The sequence below is a fragment of the Melopsittacus undulatus genome, chromosome 2 (assembly GCF_012275295.1).
Source record: "Melopsittacus undulatus isolate bMelUnd1 chromosome 2, bMelUnd1.mat.Z, whole genome shotgun sequence".
Lineage (NCBI taxonomy): Eukaryota > Metazoa > Chordata > Aves > Psittaciformes > Psittaculidae > Melopsittacus > Melopsittacus undulatus.
The window spans coordinates 16037675-16063227 of NC_047528.1; the positions used below are offsets into that span (position 1 = coordinate 16037675).

General features: G+C 38.5%; 1 protein-coding gene across 1 annotated transcript in view; it reads left to right on the top strand.

Moving 5' to 3' along the window:
* The window catches only part of DDX10 (DEAD-box helicase 10), a 170343-nt gene that overhangs the window by 77449 nt on the left and 67341 nt on the right, over positions 1-25553 (top strand). Inside the window, exon 14 of the mRNA XM_005149739.3 lies at positions 23305-23418. Within this exon, the coding sequence (XP_005149796.3) occupies positions 23305-23418 (114 nt within the window). The remainder of the gene's footprint in view (positions 1-23304; positions 23419-25553) is intronic.

The window sequence follows — 25553 nt, forward strand, 5'->3', positions numbered from 1 at the left end:
TCTGTACTGCACTGTTTTCTCTTTCTGCCTTAAGAATGTAGCAATGCATGTGCATATGTAATTATAACCCTGAGCAGGGTTAGCAGGTAAAGTTTATAATGGTAGCAGAGAGTTAAGCCTTAGCTCTGCTGCGGTTGACAACCTGCATTTGTGGGTGCCTGGGACCTGCTTATTGGAATTGGTGAATATTGATCTTTAATGATAGTAATAATCAAGTAATATTTGTTCTGTCTTTGCAATGCAGTATTCTATTGCTGCATTACTGTTTTGACTAGATTTGATTGAGGTTTTGAAGATTTTTACCTTGACTGCTCAGAGAAGAGTATTCACTTCTTATACAGTGCAAAAGCACTAGGGACATAGATGAGAGCAGTTCTGTCTTATATACGGTGCTCCCAAGTTTTGCCTGAACAGCACTATTCATATGATTTTTTTTTTTTTTTTACTGCGGTGTTTGTCTTCTCTTGGCCAAATCATCCTTTAATCCTTGGTAGCCTAACTTAGTTCCATTCATGTAATTAATATGTTTGGTTTCTCAACAAGAATTGAATGGAAATATATTAATGAGGTGTGTCTGCTTATGCAGGCAAGCTTAATATAGTGTGGAGATAGTCTGGCAAGAGCAAAAATTGCACGGAATCAAGATATTTGTATGGAAATACAACTGGTGATGTGTTTCAATACCATACCACCTTTTTGCGGTGGGGGATACAGTAGCAGAGGGCATGTAAAGAGTATGAAGGTTTCTAGGGAACAGAATATTTAACAAGGAGCTGGTGCATTCTGGGGGGGTCCAAGTGAAAATTGCTAGAGCATATCTTGAATGGGAGGTAGGGGTGCCCATAATCACAAATTTCTCTTGTGTAGACTAGTCCTCTTGCAATGGAGAAGGAAGGTAACGCTTCTCAAGGACCTGATTCAAAGCCCCTAATGTTTACTTCCTGCTCAAAATCACCTCTTTGATTATGCAGAGGTATGCAAGAGAGAATACTTTTCCTTTGCTTTCTCATCTGCTTCTCTGCTCTCACTTTTTGCTCTGTCCGTGCTTTGTGGGTCTTTTGTGTACTGCACTTCAGTTAAGAAAAGCGCTAAGTCTGTAAAATACAGTCCTGCTCTCTGCAGAATGCCTGCTACTTGCTCCAAAGAATATTTGGAAGGCAAAAAAGAAATTGTATATAATATATTTACCCTGTACACAATTGATAACTTGCCCTGCATTAAGAATTGTGCCTGTATCTTCTAAGAAACAATGGCTGCTTCAGAGCTGAAAGATACCATCTCAGGCAGTGACTGTCAGCTGGGTTATTTAGAGTGAATGGACTAAGGTGCCAATGAAGCGGTTTGTTGCGTAGTTGTTAAAACTCTGCTACAGAAAAGCTTTAGCCAAAGTGGTTGGTGAAATCATTGTCCCTTTCAATGCAGAAGTGATGCAATTGCAGTTTTTTACAGGAATCTGATCTGAAATCTCATGGTAATGCTTTGGAGTAAAATGACTTTATAATAACCCAGGTGGCAGAACTCATAACAGTCGTGCAGGTGCCTGCTGGTCAGTGAACTGCTCACTACTATATATTTGTCTGGGTTATGTCAGTAGGCATTGCTTGTGGCTGGAGGTATGGTATGCCCTGAAGCTAGAATGTAGTAATGGTGAAAATTGTTTTGTGTTGGGTATCTTAAAATGGTAAATACTTTTTTTTTCTTCAGCTCACCTTTGAAAGAAAATGTCATTCTTGAGTCAATTTTATTTACCTCTGTTTCTTTCTAAAAATGTAGTAATTTTCCAGATAAGATTTCAGAGCGTTTGAAAGCAGTGTGATATCTAATTCCCTTTAAAATTAAATTAATTTCTCAAGCCACCCGGGCAGTTGAGAAGCATGCTGATTGTCCAGAGTTTTGATGACCTTATGATCATTTTGAAAACAAGAAAACAGATTCATGGTGGCTTGTTTGGAAATCCAAGTGGTACAGTTTTGCAAGTGAATGATGTAATATCCCCAAATCTCAAAAAAGAAAAAATGCATCTTACCTGAACCACAAATCCAGGTGCAAATGAGGAATCCATGAAACTGAACAAGAAAACCTGATGGAGCAAACATTTGTGGGAAAGGAACGAAAAATATTTCCTTTTTTTTTTGTTAAAAAAAAATTGGTTTACTGGGTGAATTTCATTATTTATTACTTTTTAAGTAAAAAAAATCAATTTTTCTTCACATACGTTGTATTTTAAGCAGTGGGAGTGGAACTTACCAAAAGATAAATTCTTTCAAAGCCCTCTAACTAGGTGATCAGATGGATTATAAAGTTAATAATCTGTTTTGCACAAGCTTGTATTAAAGGTGAGCATAAAATATGCTAAGAATAAATATTTACTGGTGAACTGGCTCTGTGTAATAAGAGGATTTGATTACTGAACATTCCAGTTTTACCCTAGCTGAAATACCATCTCTTTGTCCTGATGGACCGAAGCTCTCTCATTATTTTTCCTGTAGCTGTACTAAATACAGAAACCTACTGATGTTCTAAACAGCAAAGCAGATAAATAAGATAATAAATTATGGCAGTTATCTTCTGGGAACTGCTAAAATAATAGAAAATGTATTATGGTTACAACCTTGAAAGGCTTGTGCAATGTGATGTGAACTTTTTGTCATTCTTCATGTCATGTCCTGATTATTGACCATTGAATACCCTGAGTTGCTTTTCCCATTTGTTTTTAGAACAAGTTAGTCGAATTTCCTTAATTTATAAGGGAAGTTTCATGTTAGACAAAGCATAAGAGGTAGTGGCACACTAGACTGAAATGAAAGATTGCGTTTTATCCATGCTGTTTGTTCAGACTTGCTTCTCTGCGTTAGCTTCAACTTGGATATGCTTTTTAATGTTTTTTGTTAGATCAGTTGGAAATGATAGATAAAAAGAGTCTTACCTACATTTCTGTAAATGGCTACAGAAATAAAAACTGTTGAATGCATGATAAAAAATTACTGCACCATAAAAAGCTCTACTGTTCAAAACGGAAGCACTCTAGAAAGTGCTTGTAAAAGCATTTCAGATTTTTTTTCCCCTACCAGAGTAGGATTAAGCCATAGTATCTTTTCCCTTTTGAGACAAATCAAAACAATATATATGCAGCAATACAGTGGGATAACCTCAGTTTCTGTAGATACAGTAGGGAAAACTACTTCCTTGAATTTTCTTCCTGTTATATGTGATCTTTCACAATCTTGGGGGAAAAAATATGTATGAAACGCTGTAAGCGTTATCTCAAAGTAATATACTTCGTGGTTTTAAATTGAGCAGCTTCTGCAGAAGGTCAGATTGGCTGTTCTTACAATCTGCACTTACAAACTGCTTATAGCTGCAATAGCCATGTCTCCATTATCACAGTTACAGAACTTGAGAAAATACTTCCTTTGGAAAAGAGGGATTTAAATTACTCTTTATTTCAAGTGCTTCCATCTTGGATTACTGTTTGAATAGAAAAAGATCACTAGCTGTGCAGAGAGCATGGATGTCATCCTACTCAGCAGTGTTTCTTACGTAGTTTAGGAAAGTATTCTTCTGCTGAAAAGTTTTAAGAGTGAGTTTTTGCTTAATCTAGAATAAGATATGCATTGGCAGTTGAGCTGCCATTGTTCCCGATTTTCTTGCTTTTCCTATCCGTTTTCTTTGTTGTTAAAACTCTAGCTGCTTTCATATTCTGAAGTCATGCACTTTCTGAGTGAGATTTGTGCTTCTTCCAGCTGTGATCAATGAGTGGTTTCTGGCACAATGTGAAAACCCGTGCAATTGAAATGGAAAACATTTCTCACCATCCTAGAAATCTTGAATTTCAGACAGATTATTCTTGACTGAACAAATGTCATCTGCCATGTGTAGCCCAGGAAACTGCTTCAGAAACTATTGGGGTTTTTTGGAGAAGGGTATTTCCCTTTTCTCGTATGCTCCCTATCTAGGTATTTTCTTAAGGGAGACATGTAGTGAGATGGCAATAAGACTAACATGTTAGCCTATAGAGACTACCTGTAAGGAATAGATCTGTCAGCAAAACTCTCAAAAATCCTTAAAAATTTTGGTGATAACAGATAATTTTCCTAAACAATTTTTTTCCTTCAATTTCTCTCATCTGTTTCAAATTGCATTTTCAAACTCCTGGTTTTTTTACTACACCAGTTTTTTTTTTTTTTAATTAGAGTGTGTAAAGTTGCCTCAGCTGAGTTCATTGGACCTTTTATATCTCACTGCAGTTAGAATGAGTATGGGGCAGACCTGCAGGCTGACCTGAGGATGATCAAGATTGCATTGTAATGTCCCAGTTGTGCTATCATAAGCTGCTGTGTCCCCACTGTATTACCAGCTCCAGACTGTTTCCTTTGCTGTGCCTGGTGTCTCCAGCTTCTTCACTTAAGGCAGTGTGCCAATTTGTGTGTATGTCCAGGGGTTAGCTAAGGCTGAAATGGGATAATTCTTTGGTGGTAGAGAAGTGAAATCCAGACATCAAGAGAGAATTTCTTAACTTGGGGGCAATTTCTCAGGGTACCACATCCTGTGAATTGCAAGGTTGAATATTGAGCCTGAAAATGGAGATCTTGCAGCTTTTTTGTCAGTACTTGTAAAAATGCTTCAGGAATGTGGATGTGGTACTTAGTTTGTATAGTTTAAATTCATATGGTCCAGCTGTTTACCTATGTACCTAACATTTTGTGCAACAGACTTCCCAACAGTTTACTATGGGAAGAGGGAAGACCAGTGACATCTCTTTGGGTAGTAGAAATACCTTTCATGGCCATATGTAAACCTTTTCTTGCATATGGTCCGGCACTTAAAACTCAGATGCTAATGCCACTCCTGTCTCCTTGCATGTGCATTCATGTAAGCTGGCTGTGTTGCTGACCTTGGCATGACAGTGGTGAGGGGATGGGGATGAGTGATGTATTATGGCTCAGACAGGATGATAAGAACATGAGTTTTCCCAGAGACAGTAGCAGAGTTGTAAATGCAACTCAGGAGAAGAGATTCATTTGAGTGCTAGAATGTAATTAATTGCCTGCCATAAATTTCAAGATAATTAGCATTGTAAATGACAGATGCTTGTTCCACTTTCAAAACAACTGTCATAAATGAATGTAGAAGTTCTTAGAAGCCTGGAAAAATGCTTTTGTCCCAGATATACTCTTAGTGTTCAATATAAAAAGGCACAGATTTGTTTTTAAAAAGGATCTGCTATGCTTAAAGGTGTTATTGTTTGTAGTAAGAAAAGGTTGGTTGTCAGCTTCGGAAGTTAATGATAGTTACATCAGTCATATTTGGTCCTAAGTTTTATAAATTCTGTAAACATATGGGACCTATGTCTCACACCTGATAGCACAGATCTGAAATGTCCTTTTCCTGGTTTCTGTCTTCTGACTTTATTCTCCACCAGTTTACTTTTGACCTTCTTTCTGAGTAGTTTAGCCAGATACAGAATATGTGAGAGCAGATGTCTTTTAAGAAGACAACATTTAAGGAACACGAAGTGAGGAACTTCAGATTTAAAATTTGCAGAACATGCTTTAATATTTTTTTTATTTCTGTCATTTATTTTGTTCTGGTGCATTCAGATTGAAAGCTTGGATGTCTGCAACAGTTTCTCCACTTCCATTCTTAATGCTGCCAAAATTAAGCTGTCATTTTGTGCAACAGTGTTGAGGAGTATAAGATACTGCACAAAATATTAGTCATACTAAATTCCAAGAGCAAAATTCAGTAGCATCTTCCTGTAAGATTAGTTATTTCTTTCAAAAATTTATAGAAATATTTCCAAAAAGCCTGAAGTATAGGAGTGTGATATAACGTCAGGAACATAAACACACTCTTGTGGAAAGCAGAAGCATAGTTTCATAGCCTTGCCGATTAAACTTTGTTTTCTAATGTACTATTTTGGTATTTCTCTTTTGTCTATTTATCATTAGTACACTATCTTTTAAAAATTATTTGGGAACTGTGGAATGTTGAGTATGCCTTTATGGAATACTAAAGATATGGTTTTACTGTGGAAACATGTAACAAAAAAGATGATAGTGGAGCTACTGTATGAATTGTGTGCAGTTCTGGTGTCCTCAACATAAAAAGGACATGGTGCTGTTAGAACATGTCCAGAGGAGGGCCACGAGGATGATCAGGGGACTGGAGCACCTCCCATATGAAAACAGGCTGAGAAAGTTGGGGCTGTTCAGCCTGGAGAAGAGAAGGCTGCGTGGAGACCTCATAGCAGCCTTCCAGTATCTGAAGGGGGCCTACAGGGATGCTGGTGAGGGACTCTTCATTAGGGACTGTAGTGATAGGACAAGGGGTAATGGGTTGAAACTTAAACAGCAGAGGTTTAGACTGGATATAAGGAAGAAATTCTTTACTGTTAGGGTGGTGAGGTACTGGAATGGGTTGCCCAGGGAGGTTGTGAATGCTCCATCCCTGGCAGTGTTCAAGACCAGGTTGGATGAAGCCTTGGGTGATATGGTTTAGTGTGAGGTGTCCCTGTCCATGGCAGGGGGGTTGGAACTAGATGATCTTGAGGTCCTTTCCAATCCTAACTATTCTATGATTCTATGAATTAGAAATATTAGAATTGAAACATTCTGGAACATTCTTCTTTCCTTCTGAAAACAGCTGAAAAGACTGATGATTTTAGACTAAATTTTAGCATACTGGCATTTAATAAAGTGATTGAAGATTTGTCATAGGTTGAAGAATGGATTAGACATAGTTTTTTCATTTCATAATTAATGTTCTGTTGCAGCTTTTGTTGTTGTTTTTAGCTACAAATTGAGTCCTGATCCTTTAAGGGTCTGATGTTCTGATTAGGTTGAGCCTAGCCCCTGGGTTATTGCAGAGAGATGTGTCAAATATGCCTAGTTCTTTTTATAAAATTGCTTCAGCTATTTTAATAAAAGGATAGGAAAATTTGCCCTTATTATTCCTGTTTCAAGAGCTGGTTTAGAGGTTATTCTCTGTTCTCGTTTATTTACCAACACCTGTTTTCATGGTGAGTTTATACTTACTCGTATTCAGAATTCTCTTTAAGTTTAAATGTTTTATTGTCCATGTCCTGTGTTTATCCCAGATGTGTTTATAAGAAGGCTGTCACATTCCTTTTGATGCTTCCTTGAGCTCTTTCCATTTCTTCTCAAAAGATGGGCTTTTCATCCTAGTATCTCTTCACATAATCAGTCTGAATTCAGCTAGAGGAACACACAGTGTACCATTCGAGCTCACACAACTGCCTTTTGTAGCTGCATTAATTCTTTTTGTCTTTTACTAGCAATGGCTTGCCCAAGAGGCTTCAGGGTGTGTGGTTGTCTCTTCTGTGGCTGTGTGAAGAGCGGGGTTCAAAATCATGCTGTGATGGAAAGCACCCTGTTCCTTTTGTTGTTCTTCATTCAGTTTGAATTTTAAATTCTGACTGGCTTTTGCACTTTGAGATACTGAATTTCACCTTATTTTAATGTGTTTTGCTTTCCAGGCTATCTCGTTCTTTTGAGTAGCCTGTTGCTCGTTCTCTGAGTTAGCTCCCAGCTTTGTGCCACCAGGACTTTTAATTGGTAACTCCTCTGGGCAAAGTGGGGACCACGGGACTGGCTGGGGTGAATCACTATTGCCCTGGTAATTTGTCTTTCAGCACAGATAATTTTAGTCACCATTTGTAACTATTTTAACTCTTGACCTTTTTTTTTACTTCAGCTAATACTTTTTACTGTGGTACTATGTTAAATGCTCAGCTGAAATTTAAATGAATTAGTGCTGTTATATTGCCTTTGTCCAAAGAGTCAAGAATTCTATTCCAAATATGCCATTAAGCATTCTTGTGCATTTCCTATTCCAATTTCCATTCTATTTTTATAATTCATCACTCCTTTAAAACTTACTTTTCTCCTTTGCATCCTGTTGAGGTCAGACTGAGGGCCTGTAATGATCTGGAGTAGCCTGGGTCATATTAACTTTCTCTTTACCGTTTTTGTAAGTATTAGTATTTCCAATTCTATATCACCTGTCACTTCCAGTAAGGAAGTTTTATTAAAGAAGCAATCTACCAGTTTTGTGACTTTCAAAATTCCATGATGGGGATTATCTGATCACTTAGTGTCTGAATATCTGTTCAATTTTGTTTTTAATTCCACTTGAGTGCACAGTTTTCATGTTCTAGTTCATGGAAGCTAAGTTCCTGGAAGTTGCCTTTGCTATCTAGTACCTCAGTAGTCTTACTGGGAGCTGTGTTAACACTGAGGTCATGTCAAGTTTATGTTCAGTATTTACCTCACTAATACAGCTTAGCAGTATCACCTTTTTGCTTGTTTTAATTTAATTTTTGTTGCTGAGAAATTCTTTATTGCTTCTTTCCTTCACAAAGTTTTGGCTTGTGACCCTCTCTTTATACCTATATCTTCTCACAGCCAGTATGTGTTCTTGGCTAGTGACAGGAGTTTCCCTTTCCTTCTCTTTACTCCTGTTCTCCATTTTGTGGTGATTATTCTTCTATTTAGATCTAGACCAGAGTGTCTGCTCCTCTTCTCTATTGATAAAGGTCTGAATCCTGCCCAGATATTTTACTAAGAGGACCTCTGTGCTGAATTAATGCAATTTTTACACCTAATTGCCTTGTTTTTAAAGGGAAAGAAACAAAATGACAGCAAACTGAGCAGGCTGCTTGAAATCTGCACATTTTCCAGCTGTGTGAAGTGATAAAGGTATTTCTACCTTTGCTGCTGCTGCAGAAGCAGTGGAGAATATGTTAATGTACTTCAGCGTATCCACCTACTTTGGTCATTGCATCCTGGCAACTGCAAGTATTTTTAAATGAGTGTTTTTGTGTTTTTTTTTTTTGTGTCAGCCTGTCATTTTCATCAGTCTAAAACTTGTAAAACTGAAACATGTGACAAACCACTGCAGAATTCTAGATGAGTGAGAAGGACTGATAAAATAGTAATAGTTATTTCAAATGAAACATCATCACCTTCATGAGTGCTTTCTTCTGGTGAACATCCCTTGCCATGCAAGGCATTCAAGACCGAGTTGTATGAAAATTATTAAAGGCACAGTCTCCAAGGGCAGATGTTTGGGACTGTGACCATACAGTAGACTTGTAAATTTGTTCTCAGCCTTCGCATTCGTTCTTAACAGATTCTTAACTCATAATTAAGGACTGAGAGTTAGGCAGAGTTTAGGCTATCTGGATATATATTGCCGAAACAATTGGAAACTTTTGATTGTTCCTGATGGAGACAGAAGTGTGTATGGTTGTAAATAATCTTTTCAAAACAAGGTTGCAAATATTAATTATGTACAGTTCTACATAAATTTGACCTCTTGTTAGAAGTTGACTCTTACAAACAAAGAGGTGTGGAGGCTTTCAGCTCCAGGGCAAAATGTTTCAGCAAGATACAGGAAAGCAGTTTTGGAGCCCTAAGACAAGCAGTTGTTGTTAATGATCTTGAGATTAATACCACTTTATATAGATAGCTATTCTTACAGTTATAACACCTGGATTGGAAAAATGCCAGGCACAGCTACAGGTTGGGCAGAGAACAAATTCAGAGAAGCCCTGTGGAGAAGGACTTGGGGGTGTTGGTCGATGAGAAAATGAACATGAATTGGTTTCAGTGCGCGCTCACAGCCCAGAAAGCCAACCGTATTCTGGGCTGCATCAAAAGGAGCGTGACCAGCAAGTTGAAGGAGGTGATCCTGCCCCTCTACTCTGCTCTGGTGAGACTTCACTTGGAGTATTGTGTGCAGTTCTGGTGTCCTCAACATAAAAAGGACATGGAACTGTTGGAACAAGTCCAGAGGAGGCCACGAGGATGATCAGGGGACTGGAGCACCTCCCATGTGAAGACAGGCTGAGAAAGTTGGGGCTGTTCAGCCTGGAGAAGAGAAGGCTGCATGGAGAACTCATAGTGTCCTTCCAGTATCTGAAGGGGGGCTATAAGGATGCTGGTGAGGGACTCTTCATTAGGGACTGTAGTGATAGGACAAGGGGTAACAGGTTGAAACTTTAGCAGGGGAAGTTTAGATTGGGTATAAGGAAGAAATTCTTTACTGTTAGGTTAGTGAGGCACTGGAATGGGTTGCCCAGGGAGGTAGTGAATGCTCCATCCCTGATGGTGCTCAAGGGCAGGTTGGACAGAGCCTTGGGTGACATGGTTTAGTGTGAGGTGTCCCTGCCCATGGCAAGGGGGGTTGGAACTAGATGATCTTAATTTCCTTTCCAACCCTAACTATTCTATGAGTCTGTGATTCTACAGTTATCAAACTGTTATGTGTAACTTTAAGTGGCCGTAGTTTTTGGCAAGGATTTTGCCCAGGGCATTTCTGTAGTGGAACAAAAGGAAAACCCTTGCAGACTGATTCAGTCCTGTTGGCTGTGCTGGTTTAAAAAGATGTTGGACCCTCCAGTATTTTTTTAATCATGATTTACTGGATTTGGAGAACAGCATTGCTCTATGTGCTTTATGTACTTTGTGGACTTGCACGGCAGTGTCAGTAGGCACATGTGCGTGTTTTTCCTATAGAGAAATCTGGCAAGTAGATGAGCTAAGGTTCTCATTGTGTACTGTGTATTTAAAGTGCATTTCCCTCTTACAGTATGGCAAAGACGTGCTGGCTGGCTGTTACTGAAAGGGCTGTATCTGCTTCCTTCTGCAAGCCTGCAGCTGAGCTTTTCTGACCCTATGGGTGAAAATAGCAGAATACCATTTGCAGCTGTCTTACTGCTACCTTTCTGCCAGTTTTAAATCCTTGAAACAGCTTTTCTTGGGGTTGGGAATGGACCTGTGCTGATGAAGGGCAGAAGTGGGAGTCTTTGAAGGAGTGGCACTCAGGAACTACAAGATCACTTCTGACATCATTTTTAGTGTTGAATATATGGAGAAGGGAGTCAAAATACTCAATCTTTTTTGAAGAAGAAAAATAATATGCATGATTTTTTTGTGTTTCTTTTTTGTTTGTTTTTTGTTTGTTTGTTTTGTTGTCATTGTGGCTTCTCTGTCATCCTTTGGTTGTGAAGAAATTCTGTCTTTTCCTGCTTATTCTTGATTGACACTTGGCTGGAAAAAATTGTCTACATTCTTCTTGGATCTGCTACCAACAGTGATCAACTCAATTGACCCCTTCCTTTTTTTTCCTCTTCTGTGGTGTATTTTCCTCATCTTTGCTGTGCCTTTACTCCAGCTATGTCTACCATGCTGAGCTGTTTGTTTAGCATCTGGGATTGTGGAGCAAGCACTGGTACAGTTCTGAGATGGGCTGTGCACTCCCTATTTGGGAGCTAAACTCAAACTCCTAAATAGGGAAGTACACAGCTAACTCAGGCTTCAGAGACTGCCAACTTGTATTACCTCTTCTTTCTCTTTTAAGTGGCCTCAGTAAGTGCTGTGCCCAGGTGAAGGGCAGATGAATGCTTTGACTTGTTTTGGCTCTTGTGCACTGAGAGAAATATATTTAGATGCCTCTGAAAGGGGAAGGAGTATGTGCCATCTATGGCAATTTAAAGGTGAAATAAAACTCTTCAGAAAATAATGATGACTATCACACTAATATACTGCTGAAAAGCTTACACTCCTCAAATGTGCAAAAATCAATTAAAAAATAATAAATAGGCAGTTTTTGCTATTTGTGATCATAGCCTGTGAAGGATGTTTTGGTGTGGTGATTAAATGGGCATAGTGCTTGGTCTTAGCATGTGCAAAAGGAGGAAGAGAGATAAATGTATTTATAGAGTCATAGAATAGTTAGGGTTGGAAAGGACCTTAAGATCATCTAGTTCCAACCCCCCTGCCATGGACACCTCATACTAAACCATGCCACCCAAGGCTCTGTCCAACCTGCCTTTGAACACTGTCAGGGATGGAGCACTTATAACCTCCCTGGGCAACCCATTCCAGTACCTCACCACCCTCACCGTAAATAATTTCTTCCTTATATCCAATCTAAATTTCACCTGTTTAAGTTTGAACCTGTTACCTCTTATTCTGTCACTACAGTCCCTAATGAAGAGTCCCTCCCCAGCACCCTTATAGGCCTCCTTCAGATACTGGAAGGCTGCTATGAGGTCTCCAAGCAGCCTTCTCTTCTCCAGGCTGAACAGCCCCAACTTTCTCAGCCTGTCTTCATATGGGAGGTGCTCCCATCCCCTGATCATCCTCTTTGCAAAGTGACTTTTTTGTTACTTTCTGATGGCAGATTAGGAGAATGTAGTGAATAAAACATTTTAAGAAGCTTCAGCCTTGGCTCCTGTGGTGTTCTGGGGCTGTGTGTGGTGGCCTTTGAGGGAGAAAGGGAATGTCACTCTGCTCAAGAATGGTAAAATATATTCAACCTCAAAGGTTAAGCAGCATGAAAGTGTGATCTTCTCATCTCACCTTTTGACCTAAGATTCCTCTGCGGAGTATTTTTAAACCATAATTTTAATGATGTTGTGGCGTTTATTTAAGCCTCGATTGACTTAGTGAGTATGCGGAAAAGTTTGTCGTGGTGTTTTGTTTTTCCTCCTTAGAATAACTGTTTTAACAACTAGAAAATACAGGTGCATTTAAAAAAACTTTTTTCTTTAACCGTATTTTGAGTTTATTAAATGTCAGCTCAGCATTGCCTTCTTGCTGTACCATTCAGTGATTACATTTCTCTGAATATTTCAAATTAACTTCCTTGCACTAAGTAAGTGCAGCTTGGGCGAGAAGGAGGGATTCTGGTTCTTCTGGAGACTGAAAAACTACAAGTTTCAGAATGTAGCAGGTTCTCAGCACACCTGAAGGGCTTAAGTGTTCTTTTAATCCAGAACAAGATAGTGTCCCCCATCCCACTTGTCTCTCCTCAACCCCACTTAGAGTGAGTGCCTTGTTAGGTGTTGAATATTAGGTGATGAATAGGTGGGATCGTCCACCTTCTGTAAAGTGAGAAAAGGTCATTGTTGGAGATCTGTAATAGAACAAAAGGTGCAAAGCAGGTGCAGGTTTTTCTGGCTCCTCACCTTCACATTAACTTGTTGTGGAGTTTGGGTTGAGGTTTGGTTGGTTGATTGGGGTGGTTGTGTTTTGTTGTTGTTTTGGGTTTTTTTTGTTGGAAGTGACAGAAAAAGGTTATGTTTGAAGTAATCTGTAATTTGGTTCAATATCAAAGAGTTTCAAGCTCTTATTTCGAATTTGCTGTATTTTGCTGGAAATAACATCTTCATGATGGCCTTTTCTTGCTCACAAAAATTGGAAGCACTGGTATAGGGAGGAAGAATAGCAGTCAACAAAATCATGGGGTTTGCCTGTTAGTTGATGTCATATGACGAGCACTTGTTCCTTTACTAAAATGTAATCCTCATTTTAGGATAACTGCAAGCAGTTCATCTGCTTCTGCTTGCTGTAGTAGTGCTGGAGAATTTGGTTACTGGGTTTTTCTGCTGAATTTTACCAGAGGAACATTTTGTTGTAACGATACATACCTGTAATGACAGAGGTGGAATGAGAACATCTTATATCTTGATCCGGCACCGCAGTTACCTAGTGGTATTAATCATTATTGTATTCTTGTATATATTCAGTCTGAGGCAGTCTTGTGTTATTAGGATATATTGGCTTGTATTTGTTTCTTTTGAAATACATTTTTCTGCCAACCTTAACCCCAAGAATAAGCAACAGCTATGTTAATGTTTTTTTTTTGAATTACAGTCTCCTGGAATGTCTTTGTCTTCATTTATTCAGGCATAGTCAGTAATAACTTAATATACTTTTTGCCTAGAAATTCGTAGTTAACAATTCTCTGTTACACCTTCCTTTTAAATAAACTGTGTGAGAAGTTGTAGTCTTGTGTTGCTGAAGATCTAATGCTTTAGAAAGGGTTGTCATTGCTGCTTATGCTTACAGGTAATGTAGATTTTTGGGCCAATGCGGTAGTTGTACTGTAAAGTTAAAAAGTGTATTAAATAGAGACAACTTTCAGAGTGAGATATTATCTAATTACTATAACACACATTTCTTAAATAGTGGTTTTTTCATATTGCATCTTACAGCGATAAACAGATATTATTTCTTCTATGATGTCCGTAAAGATTCGGAGAATAAGATATATTATTTTGCAGATCAGCGACAAAAGTGTTGGCATTTGCAGATACTAGAGTTGTGTGTAAAATGACATAATTTATAGTACTGAAATCAAACATTTGTTTTGCGGGCTGGGGAGGTTGACTCTTCACTAAAGTATTCTTTAAAATCTTCCTGTTTTGTGGAGGTGTCAAAGGTATAGATCTTAAAAAATCCAAACTAAAACTCCAAACAAAACACCCCCCCAAAAAAAAAAAACCAACAAAAACCCAAAAAAAACCCACACCAAAAAAAACACAACAACAAACACAAAAAGGAAAGCAGAGGGACAGGGAAAGATAGAGAGAAAAAAACATGAAGAATTATTTGTGTAATGCTGCTTATTTGTGGTTCCCTCTGGTATTGTGGGATTTTAAATTAGGGTAATATATTAACATTCTTTTTCTCAATATAGAAAATGAGAGCAGTGAACATTTTCTCAGGGATGAAAGGATACAGATGCCCTTTTTTATTATTTTCATGATTTGTTTTAAATTTGTAGATGATAAATGCTGCTGTGAGGATAGAGTTGTATTTCAGAAAGCATTTCAAAAATGTGTACCCATGATTTCTGAATTCTATTAATTTCCATTTATGATTCTACAAAAGGGGCCTATAAGAAAGATGGGGAAACACTTTTTAGCAGGGTCTGTTGCAATAGGATGAGGGATAATGATTTAAACTAAAAGAGGGGATATTCAGGTGTGATCTGAAGAAAAAATTCTTTACAATGAGGGTGATGAAATACTGGCACAGGTTGCCCAGAGAGGTGGTGTATGCGCCATCCCTGGAGACATTCAAGGCCAGGTTGAATGTGGTTCTGGGGAACCTAAGCTATCCCTGCTCATTGTTGGGGGGTTGGACTAGATGACCTTTGAAGGTCCCTTCCAACACAAGCAGTTCTGTGATTGTATGAATCTAAGTTCATAGTCGGAAGTGCAGAGCTACTGATGGAAACCCTGCAAAGGCAGTTTGTGTTGAAAATGCTGGTGTCTTTGCCATTGTTTAGATGGTAAAGTGTTTTAGCAGTATTCTACAGATATACTGCTGTGTGGTGTCAGTTAGAAACAAGAGTAAGATTTATCACTGAAGAACTGTTTAATAAAGATTTCTTTAAGCTTAGTTCTTGTCTGTGGTTGGAGAGAAATACTGGACATGGAGCCATTTACTGGTGCCTCTTTCTCCTTTTTTCTGTCATTGTAGTCTATATACAGGTAAAAGATAATCTCCTTAGTAAATACCTTCATTAAATGCAAGAAGTTGTAGGAAATACCCATCTAAACATAGAACCAAGCTTATACATGTAAATATACTGCAGAAAATTCCAGTTGTTTTAGCAAGTTGTAACTTGGCAAGTTTTTAGTCCTCATTCTTGCATTTTGTGTTAAAGGCTGAGATTTTTATCTTAAACTTAGTTCTTTTCAGTTTGCATGGCTTAATTTAATTTATGTTATCGAAAATATGAATGTGTTGTTTACGGAGACATCGTCCCTAACAAAACAAAAACCCTAAAATTCAGGTGTAATCTTTTGTCTTAACAGTAATTAAAAACAAAGGCAAGCATCGTCTATGCGTGTTGTTGCCATAGTACAGTTCTTTCTTTGCTATGGTTTCTTGTATCTGACGTTTCTTTAATATAAAGGGCAATTTAAATGGGAATGATAATGCAGTGAGCTACTGGTCTTGTGTTCTTTTTCTGTAATGTGGCTATCAATATTGAATAGTAGTATTAGAAGCTTTTCTTATTTCCTTTTTTTTTTTTCTTCTTTCTTCTGTGACTTGGAAAGGATTCATATCTGTGCTGTTCTGTAGGCTGAGTGCTTTTTTCCTTTGAATACCAACATGGATTTATCCTTATCATCACAACCATTACTATAAAAGCTATGTTCAGTTTTCTTGGGATACTTCACCACAGCAAAATCACCCTCAGTTGGGTTATACTAAAAGAAAGTCAACATATGTTAAGTTCGACACTGTCCCACACAACATCCTTGTCTCTAAATTGGAGAGACATCAATTTGACAGGTACACCACTCGGTGGATAAAGAACTGGCTGGATGGCCACACACAAAGAGTTGTGGTCAATGGCTCAGTGTCCAGCTGAAGACCAGTAACGAGTGGTGTCCCTCAGGAATCGGTGTTGGGACCGGTCTTGTTCAACATCTTTGTCGGTGACATGGACAGTGGGATTGAGTGTGCCCTCAGCAAGTTTGCTGATGACACCAAGCTGTGTGGTTTGGTTGATACGCTGGAGGGAAAGAATGCCATCCAGAGGGACCTTGACATGCTTGTGAGATGGGCTGATGCCAACCTCATGAAGTTCAACCATGCCAAGTATAAGTTCCTACACCTGGCACAGCTACAGGTTGGGCAGAGAAGAGATTCAGAGCAGTCCTGTGGAGAAGGACTTGGGGGTGCTGGTCAATGAGAAAATGAACATGAGCCAGCAGTGTGCGCTTACAGCCCAGAAAGCCAACCGTATCCTGGGCTGCATCAGAAGGAGCATGACCAGCAGGTCAAAGGAGGTGATCCTGCCCCTCTACTCTGCTCTCCTGAGTCCTCACTTGGAGTATTGTGTGCAGTTGTGGTGTCCTCAACATAAAAAGGACATGGAACTGTTAGAACAAGTCCAGAGGAGGGCCACGAGGATGATCAGGGGATGGGAGCACCTCCCATATGAAGACAGGCTGAGAAAGTTGGGGCTGTTCAGCCTAGAGAAGAGAAGGCTGCGTGGAGACCTCATAGCAGCCTTCCAGTATCTGAAGGGGGGCTATAAGGATGCTGGTGAGGGACTCTTCATTAGGGACTGTAGAGTTAGGACAAGGGGTAATGGGTTAAAACTTAAACAGGGGAAATTTAGATTGGGTATAAGGAAGAAATTCTTTACTGTTAGGGTGGTGAGGTACTGGAATGGGTTGCCGAGGGAGGTTGTGAATGTTTCATCCCTGACGGTGTTCAGGGGCAGGTTGGATGAAGCCTTGGGTGATACGATTTAGTGTGAGGTGTCCCTGTCCATGGCAGGGGGTTGGAACTAGATGATCTTAAGGTCTTTTCCAGGCCTAACTTTTCTATGATTCTGTGTTAACAAATAAGCTTGTTTTCCTAGGAAAGTCTGGGGGAGTTATGTTGTGGAAGTGGAAGAACAGTTTGAAGAACTTTGCTTCTTCTCAGTGACTTTGGCTTGTTCTGCTGTTCATGACAGCAGAAAACAGTTAGTGGCTTTTGAGCAGTCAGCAGAAATCAGTAAGGAGTGAAATAGCTGTCATTGCAGAAAAGTGGGCTCGAAATTAAAACAGAGACCATGTTGCTACTAGAGATCATGAAGGAAATCAGCATCTATATCTCCTTGTGGTCATGCTGCATACTAGGACTTCTGCTTCTCTGGCCCTTTAACTCAATAGGAAGGCTGTTGAATCAAATTGTATTATTAGGAGGAAACTTTGGTGTTCAGATTTTGTAGGTGCTTGAAGTAATGTGGACTTCAAAGTCTGGTTATTTTGCTTCTCGATGTTCTTCTTATGTTTTATAATTATGTGTAAGATGTGAAGTCTGTATCTCACTTCTGCTTCTATTGTTAGATATATGTCAGAAGGAGTGAAAATTTCTCTCACCTCTTAACCTTTTATTTTTTAGGTAATCAAACCATTGTAGTTTGAGTTTGTGAAGTTTATAGGGTTGAGAGGTAATGCTTGATGGTTAGGCTGCTTTAGGCCAGTGGTTGGAGGATATTCAATCTTCTGAATGTTTTGTAGTGCCTGCCAGATAAAATACATGTCTGTATGCTCTCTGGAGCATGAAGAAGAAGATGCCTCTTCTCTTTGTCCAAAGTTTGGTAGCTTCAAATCTGGCAAGCCTGTGTCTTATTCTGTGGGGAATTACTTCTAAGTCTGAACTCAGCAGCTTGACATGGGGATTGACGTGATTGGTGATAATAAAAATGTGGTAATACTTGCTCTTGTTGTGGGCAGTTTCTTGAAGAAATACAAAACAAGTGTGTGAAATTGAGTACCACATCGATTTTTGTTTCTCAGAGGCGATTGCGTTGAATTCTGGGTAAAGTAATGTAATAATGTTGGGAGAAATGGGAAAATATTTCAGGTACAGCACCATTCTTCCTGGGAATCGTAAACTATAAGTAAAGGGGAGAAAAATGCCCACAAATACCCTAGAAAAGCAGTAATACTTGTTATAGCTAACAGGAGTGGAAAATTGTTAACTTTTTTCTACTGGTATTTTACCCTGCCACAGTAATATCCTTTTGTTAGATGGCTTCTGGAGTGAATATACTGTGCTGGCTTTCACAGGCTTGTTGAGTGGAAATTAAAAAGGAAATCGCAGTTAGAAGTAAAGAAACTTTACGTTTGATGATTTGTAGCACTCCAAAGGTCAAAGCAAATGTGATTTTCTTGGTTACTCTTAAGATACTGTAACTGCTTAGATACTTGAGTTACTGAGGATTGCATACTCAGTTGAAACTATTGACTTGAAAAATTGTATTAATGAGAAAAATTATTGCATGTTACAATAGCAAAATTTTCTGACATTTGTGTTCTTGTTGCGGTCTTTTCAGAAAATAAAAACTAATTGAAAAATAGTAAATCTTAACATCTTAAACTTGTCAGTATCTTCATTTAGAAAACATTTGTCATAGATTCAGCTAAGAATCTTACATCTTTTAAGTAAGAAAACAAAAGCTTTCTCCTTGAGAAAAATGAAAAAGAACTTGTGTATTAGCTGTATTGTTTCTGATTATATATCAAAATGCTTGAATTTTTTGTGCTTCTAAGAGCTGGGTTTTATTCTAACTCATTAAATAATCCAGCAAGCCATCTGGCATGTACATGTGTGAAAAGAAGAAGAAATTTAGGCTTTTGATTAGTAACAATAGAAAATCCCCCAAGCCTGCAGCTGAGCCTATGTTTTATAGAGTTTTTATGAACTTGTGTGACTCAGCTTCTAATACTTAACTGTTACGTCTAATACTTAACTGTTACATCTAATACTTAACCGCTACATACCATTCTGAGTAGGCTGATTATCACTCTGGTCTTGTTTGATCAGTTCATTGCCACTTCTTCATAGAAGAAAAGCTGAGCTTGAGGGCCAGTTTTATTGGGCATGTGGCAAAAGGTACATACTGGTGAGCAGCAGGTACCCTCTTCTCATGGAGAAGGAGGCATGTGTGTGTGCAGTGGCTGGTGCTTTATCTTGCATAAGTTCAGCTGCAGAATCCCTTTGATACCTGACAGCAACATGAAAACCTGTGCCCAGAACATGCGTGCACAGTCTGTGTGTGTTGAGGGCTTATTTGATGGTATAGTTCAGTTTTAGAAATGGATTTGCTTGGGTACATATTAGCTGAGCAGATTTTGATACACAGTGTTTTCTGACTGACCCAGTCAGTGTAGGGAGCTGCTGTGCCCTCCCAGCTCATTTTAAAACATCCAGATGCATGGCTTGCTCTGGCACTGGAGGCAAAGTGTGGTTGTCAGCAGAAACCCTTCTTCCATTCCTGTCTGCTGATGTGACAGTGCTTCTGCCTACAAAGCCTGTGACTCTAGATTTCAACTGTTTACTGAGCAGTTAAGGAGAAGTCATTACTCCTGCTGCAGTTGTGTGCTTTGCAGCACCTGAGGTTAACAGATGAAGACCTTTTGGCAGCCTCCAGCAGCTGGTGGTGTCTGCAGATTTGGTGAACTCATTGTGAAGAAAGAGGAGAAGCCACAGAGAGCATGGTTTAAATGCCAGCCTGCTGCTTTTAAGTTATAGTATCTTGTAGTAAAAGAGATTAAAATGGGAAATGATTAAGCAGAGTGGCTTGAAAATGTAGGAAGCCAGTGTTGGCTCTGAAGATTATGAAAGCCTGAGGTCTGCTATCCAGTGGTACGAAGCTTCTCACAGTGGATGAATCAGATTCCTGCTTTATGGGAATTTGATGTTTCAGTGTACCCATTCAAATGTGGGAGCAAAGCAAAGACAGGCAATGGCATTAGAAATTTGAGTGAGAGATTTGGGTATTTGAGTAAGGGGCCACAAGGGTAGTGTGGGTGGGTGAGGAGGCTGTGAGCTGAGATGGATGAAAACAACACATCCTGTGTCAAGACTGCAGCCAGTTGGAGGAACTCCTGGCTCAGATATGTTAAAGATAGAACAGTAGCCACTGGGGCAGGAGATATGAGGGAAGGTTCTTGAGATGTGGGGAGTAGATGCTCTAAAAGATGCTACTAGCAACATGGAAGGAGAGACTTGGGTGACAGGAGATATTTTAGGACTATACAGTGACTCCAGAACAATGTAAGAGAGGTCCCAGGAGAGGACCAAAGCATTTTTGGGACCCCATAGTAGCTCCAGGACTATATACGGTCCATGGCTCACCTGACTGACTTTTCTTCTGGACCACGTAGCCTCCCCACCTTGGGACATGGAGGCCATGTCAGGAACCACTGCACTAACCCACCCAACTTCCCTTGTGGGCTGCACCACTTCTCCTGCTGAACAGTGAAGTCATGTGGGCGCAATTTTACAACTTCCATTTGCGATGAAAATGTTTTGCTGTCTGAGCCCGTTTGGTCTTAAACTGTGACCATCAGTCAGGAGATAGTGTCTGAAGCTGAGGAAACCTTGATAGTTACTGTGTTTGAATAGTGTTTAGTAAAGCAATGAAAATGTCCTAATAAAACCCACTTTAATTATCTGTGAGGTGTGTAGAGTTTATACTAACTCTCTTCCCTGTATGATTTTTGAAATTATGATCTCATACCTTGCCTTAATGCTGCATATTGTAAATCTGCCAAATTCACACATTGGTTTTATACTGTACTTTTTAGGTCTGTAGTGAGAGAACTTAGCCTCCCATTTTTTTCTTCCTTGTCATGTTCCTCCCTTTTGCTTGGAAATTTTGTCCTATCCCATTTTTTGCCATACTGCTTCACAGTATCAAAATACTTCTGCTTCTCAAAATCACACAGGAGTGGGAGGGGGGAAAAAGGTACAACTGGAAACATTGCTTGTGTATGCATAGAAAGACAGCACATTGGATATTTTTGTTCTTTAGTCAGGAAAACTTGTTTTAAACCAAGAAATACAGAAATCTGAGATTCACATTTAAATATAATTTTACAAAATATAAATGTACCAATTTGAAGCTTTCAGTCACCTTTTTTTTTTCTTTTCCCTACATTACCATATTATGCTGGTACCAGTAATGCAGGCAGTGCAGAAATGGAAGATTATAAAAAACAAACAATCAGAAAACCACTCAAATCCAAAAACAAACCAAAGCAAAAAAAGCCCCATCCAAATCCCCCAAAACAATCAAAAGCACCTGGTGAAAGGAAATGTTGTTTAAGTATTATCCTACTACCCTGAAGTACAGCTCTCTTTAAATTCTTCTTCTGGGCAATTCCCGTTCTTCTACTAAACAGCCTTTATTTCGAGGTAAAGGTTTTGTGCTTAGGCAGACTCTCAGTATATTTGCAGGATAAGCACCAGGAGTGAGGGAATAGCAGAGCTTTCTGAGCTGTTAAAGGTGTGCCTAAGCAGCAGTACATGCACAGTGCAACAAAAATCATATGGCAATACTGAGGACGTAAGTGCTGCTGCAGTTACTATTTCCTATAATAGATGTGGTCATTACTTGATAACAGCGCAGTAGCTGTCACAAGCCATTTTTCCTGTTAGGAAGGCTGTAATTTTTCTCTTTTATAGTTCATATATCAGTGCATTAGTGTGCTGATCATAATGACAGTGACTTTCTGAATTAATTTTTTTTGCTTCCTCTTGTAGTAGGTTTGGTATAGAACATGAAACTGATGAAAATTACCAAAATAAAAAGTGGCAAAAAGCTCATTTTTTTTTCCTCTGGTTGCTTTGGCCATTTGCTATTATTTATCAGAAATTCAGGCAGTTTAGTGACTGTTCTTCAAGCATTTTTTCCTGAGTAGTGGAGCTTTGCAGTCTTTGCAGGATGATGGATGATTTGTGGGTCTTCTGCTATGGAGTCTCCATGTATTCCAGCAGAATACTTTCTGCAGTGGCAGTTACGGCTTCAAATGTCGTTTGTCTGTACTATGCCCTGTTAGATGCCTGAACACATACGACCTTTGTTCTTGCAAGGAAAGCTCTCAGAAGAAGATCTGGAGGTTGTTAATCTCCATATTAATTGGTTCCATGATGTTGCTACCAGATGCGTGGCTCTGTGAAACCTATTCAGGCTGGCTGTAGATGTGATGATTTATTTTCCACTGCATTTTACAGGATTTACTAAAATGGTCTTCCCAGAATTGCAGTCCACCTCCAAAATGTGACAATACTCTGGATAAACCCTTAATCTTTGTCAAAAATAAGTCACCTTCTCACCTCTTCTTTCTAACAGCAAGATTGAACACACAAATAATAAATGTAACTTCAGTGTCAGTATGTTTTATACAGGGATGCTGTTTTGCTGATAATACTTGCTGTCTCTGGTCAGTGTTGCTTTCTCAGGGGTAGCCAGGAAAGAACCACCTAAACCTGTTGGAAGCAGTGTTAATGTCTGGATTCATAATCTTTGCTGACTCATTTATTTATTAGTGTCCTTAGTGTCATCACCACTTTGTTTCACTACAGCTTTTTTCCTATGATGCTAATAGCTTTTGTGATTCTAAATGTTATTTAATACTAAGTTGGGTGAACATCAAGAACTGATGTTCTATACCCTGATGGAACTGAAAGGGACAAAAATTATGAAATAGGAAGGTTCTTACATGGCCATTTGTGTGTTTTATTGACACAGAAGTGACTCAAACTGGTGTGCTGTGGTGCCTGGGGACAATTTGATGACTATTGAGATGAAAGTAGTATTTGATCAATTGTAGCTAATGGATCTAGTCAATTCTACTGGATTCCTTGTCTGATAAAGGCTTGCTAACACCATAAGCTGGTGAATGTAGTGTCTTTGTCCCCAAAAGGTTAGTGAGATACGAATGAGTCAGATGTCCTGCTGCTGGCAGGATTTAAATTATGCTGAATTTTCATTAGAGTAAATGAGTTCTACATGATACAACATGGTTAAACACTTTTATAAAAGGTCTGTGCAATAATTTTTACTAGAAATTACTCTTACTCATGTGTTTTAGGAATTACATTTTAATATAGCTAATTGCTTTTGAGAAAGTTTGAAGCATGTACACTGTGAATAGAAAAAAGTATCTCATTTACTTTTATACAGAATGTATCAAAATCAAAGATGAAGAAAAAAACAACTAAAACCCAAGAAGCCAAAAAAATCCTGAAGAAGAAATTTAAAGTCAACACAAAAATAGTCTTTACCGAAGATGGAGAGGTAAGATCAATTCAAAATAACTGTATTTTGGTAGGATAGATTGCCACATATTGTCAATCTTCCAAATTTGTATTGAATTGTAGTTGAATTGAATTTGTAGTTTCTATAAAGACAAAAAAATAGTTTTACATTAGATCCATGTAAAAAAGATGCACTTTTCAAAAGTGTGTGGTTTCTGTAATTGGTTTAAGTTTTGCAAAACTGTTCAGCTTCCACTTAGAATGCAGTTCCACTGGGAAAAAGGAATGCTGAGCGCTAACCTCTTTTCACCTTTGTCTGTATAAGATACTTGTATGAGCTGTTAGTGGATGTACAGAACCCTGCCTCTTTTTTGCCTATTACCCTCAATTTCAGGAGAATGAAGAACCTATTTTTTCCTTAGAGAAATGTAAACCAGTTTTTCTGTAGCTATTTGCCAAAGCTCCCCTAAGTCTTGAGTTACTGTACTGCAATTAAAAGAAGCCCCTGGTTTTTCTTCCAGCATTCTTCACTATTTCTAGATTAAAATTTTTGTTAGGAAAGCTAAGGAAGTACCACATTTTCACCTACTGGTGCTGATGTAGTACATTGAAATTTGTCAGTAATTTAATTGGATCTTATAATAGCCTCTGGAAAAATGTATTGATTTTATACTGAAAGGAACTATAGTGGATGCTAGTCACTGTAAGGTTTCATTGTGGCATTAACCTCACTAGCAAGTCTCCATGCTCCATAAACTTTTCTAAAATTTGATTTCACTGCTTCAGATGCTGTGTACGTTGTTTTTCCACTTCCAGCATTAGGAAAAAAAATAGGTTTTTTGGTTTTTTTTTAAACTCTAAATTAATTTCAGTAAGACATAAACTGAAAGGAAGGTTATCTTTGCAAGTATGTATTGCTCTTGTGACCAAATAAGCTAAAGCATTTTGTCTTGCAGGTGAAGGTAGTATAGGCATGTAATTAATGATGTTAGACACAATCTGAAGGGTTTTAGAGGTTGTTTGGGAATTGTATCTTCAGATATTTATAGATATTCAAAAGCTGTTGCTTTTATGCAGATGTTTTATTTGTCTATGCAATGAAGCAGAAAGGAGCGAGGATGGAGGAAAAATAACTAGCGCAAAGATTATAGATAGAAAAGCAACACAATAGAGAAGGGGTGACTTAGTTAAGGAAACATAAAGTTTGCATCTATGGATGTTGTTTCTGCTTTTTTTCTGAGCTCTGTAGAACTATGCTTTTAAATTTTATTGTTCTAGTCCACACACTTCTCTTTGATAAAATAAAACCCCTTTAGGGAAAGCATCTTTCTGAAAAATACGAAAACACAAACTCCATTTTACAAAAGGAAGCAGAAACAGTAGGTTGTCTTTATCAGTGTCCAGGTGAATAACACCCTGTGTACATTCGAGAGTCCTAAAGATGCTTGATTTTGTAATTGTGTCTGAAATAGATCCTATATTTTCTGCCATATAGTTTCTTTTTAACAGTTACTACTCTACTAGTCCATAAGCAAGAATGATCTTGCAATGAATACCCCCAGATAATGTCTCCTCATACCGTGTGGTATAAGCTAATTAGGTCACAAGATAAGTGGGGATATTTTTTTTGGTGAATATGTAGTCTTTGTCTTTACTCTAGAGCTTCAGATAATTTAGGAAGGTTGGATGTCTTCAGCATGTCATCTGCAAGTCAAACGAATCATCCTTGCTTCCCCCAGAATGTTAACCTGCAATCATGGGTTTTTGTGTACTGTGTCGTGAAGGCTTGTTTCATTTTTATCTCAGTTAATGTGTTGCAATATTGATTGTTTATGTAAAACCATACTGTTTAGATTTAGCAGTGTTTTGTTTTGTTCCATATATTCTGGAAAGTAATTTTTTTTAAAGTATCATTTTTTCTCCCAGAAAGACTAGGAGGATTATAAATTACTTGTTCCATTAGGCAAAGAGAGAAAAACACGTGAAGAAGTTCAAGTGAATCCATTAAACAGGAGCAGGGTATAATGGAGATATTTTTTTCAAATACTGAATTTTGACTGTGATGTTAAATAGTGTATCTGAGTTTGTATTGTGCACAAGTGTTGTTTGTTTCCTTTCCAAATGATCTTTTTTAGTCTAGAAAAATAAGGTATTGGAATATTTAGGGCATCAAAA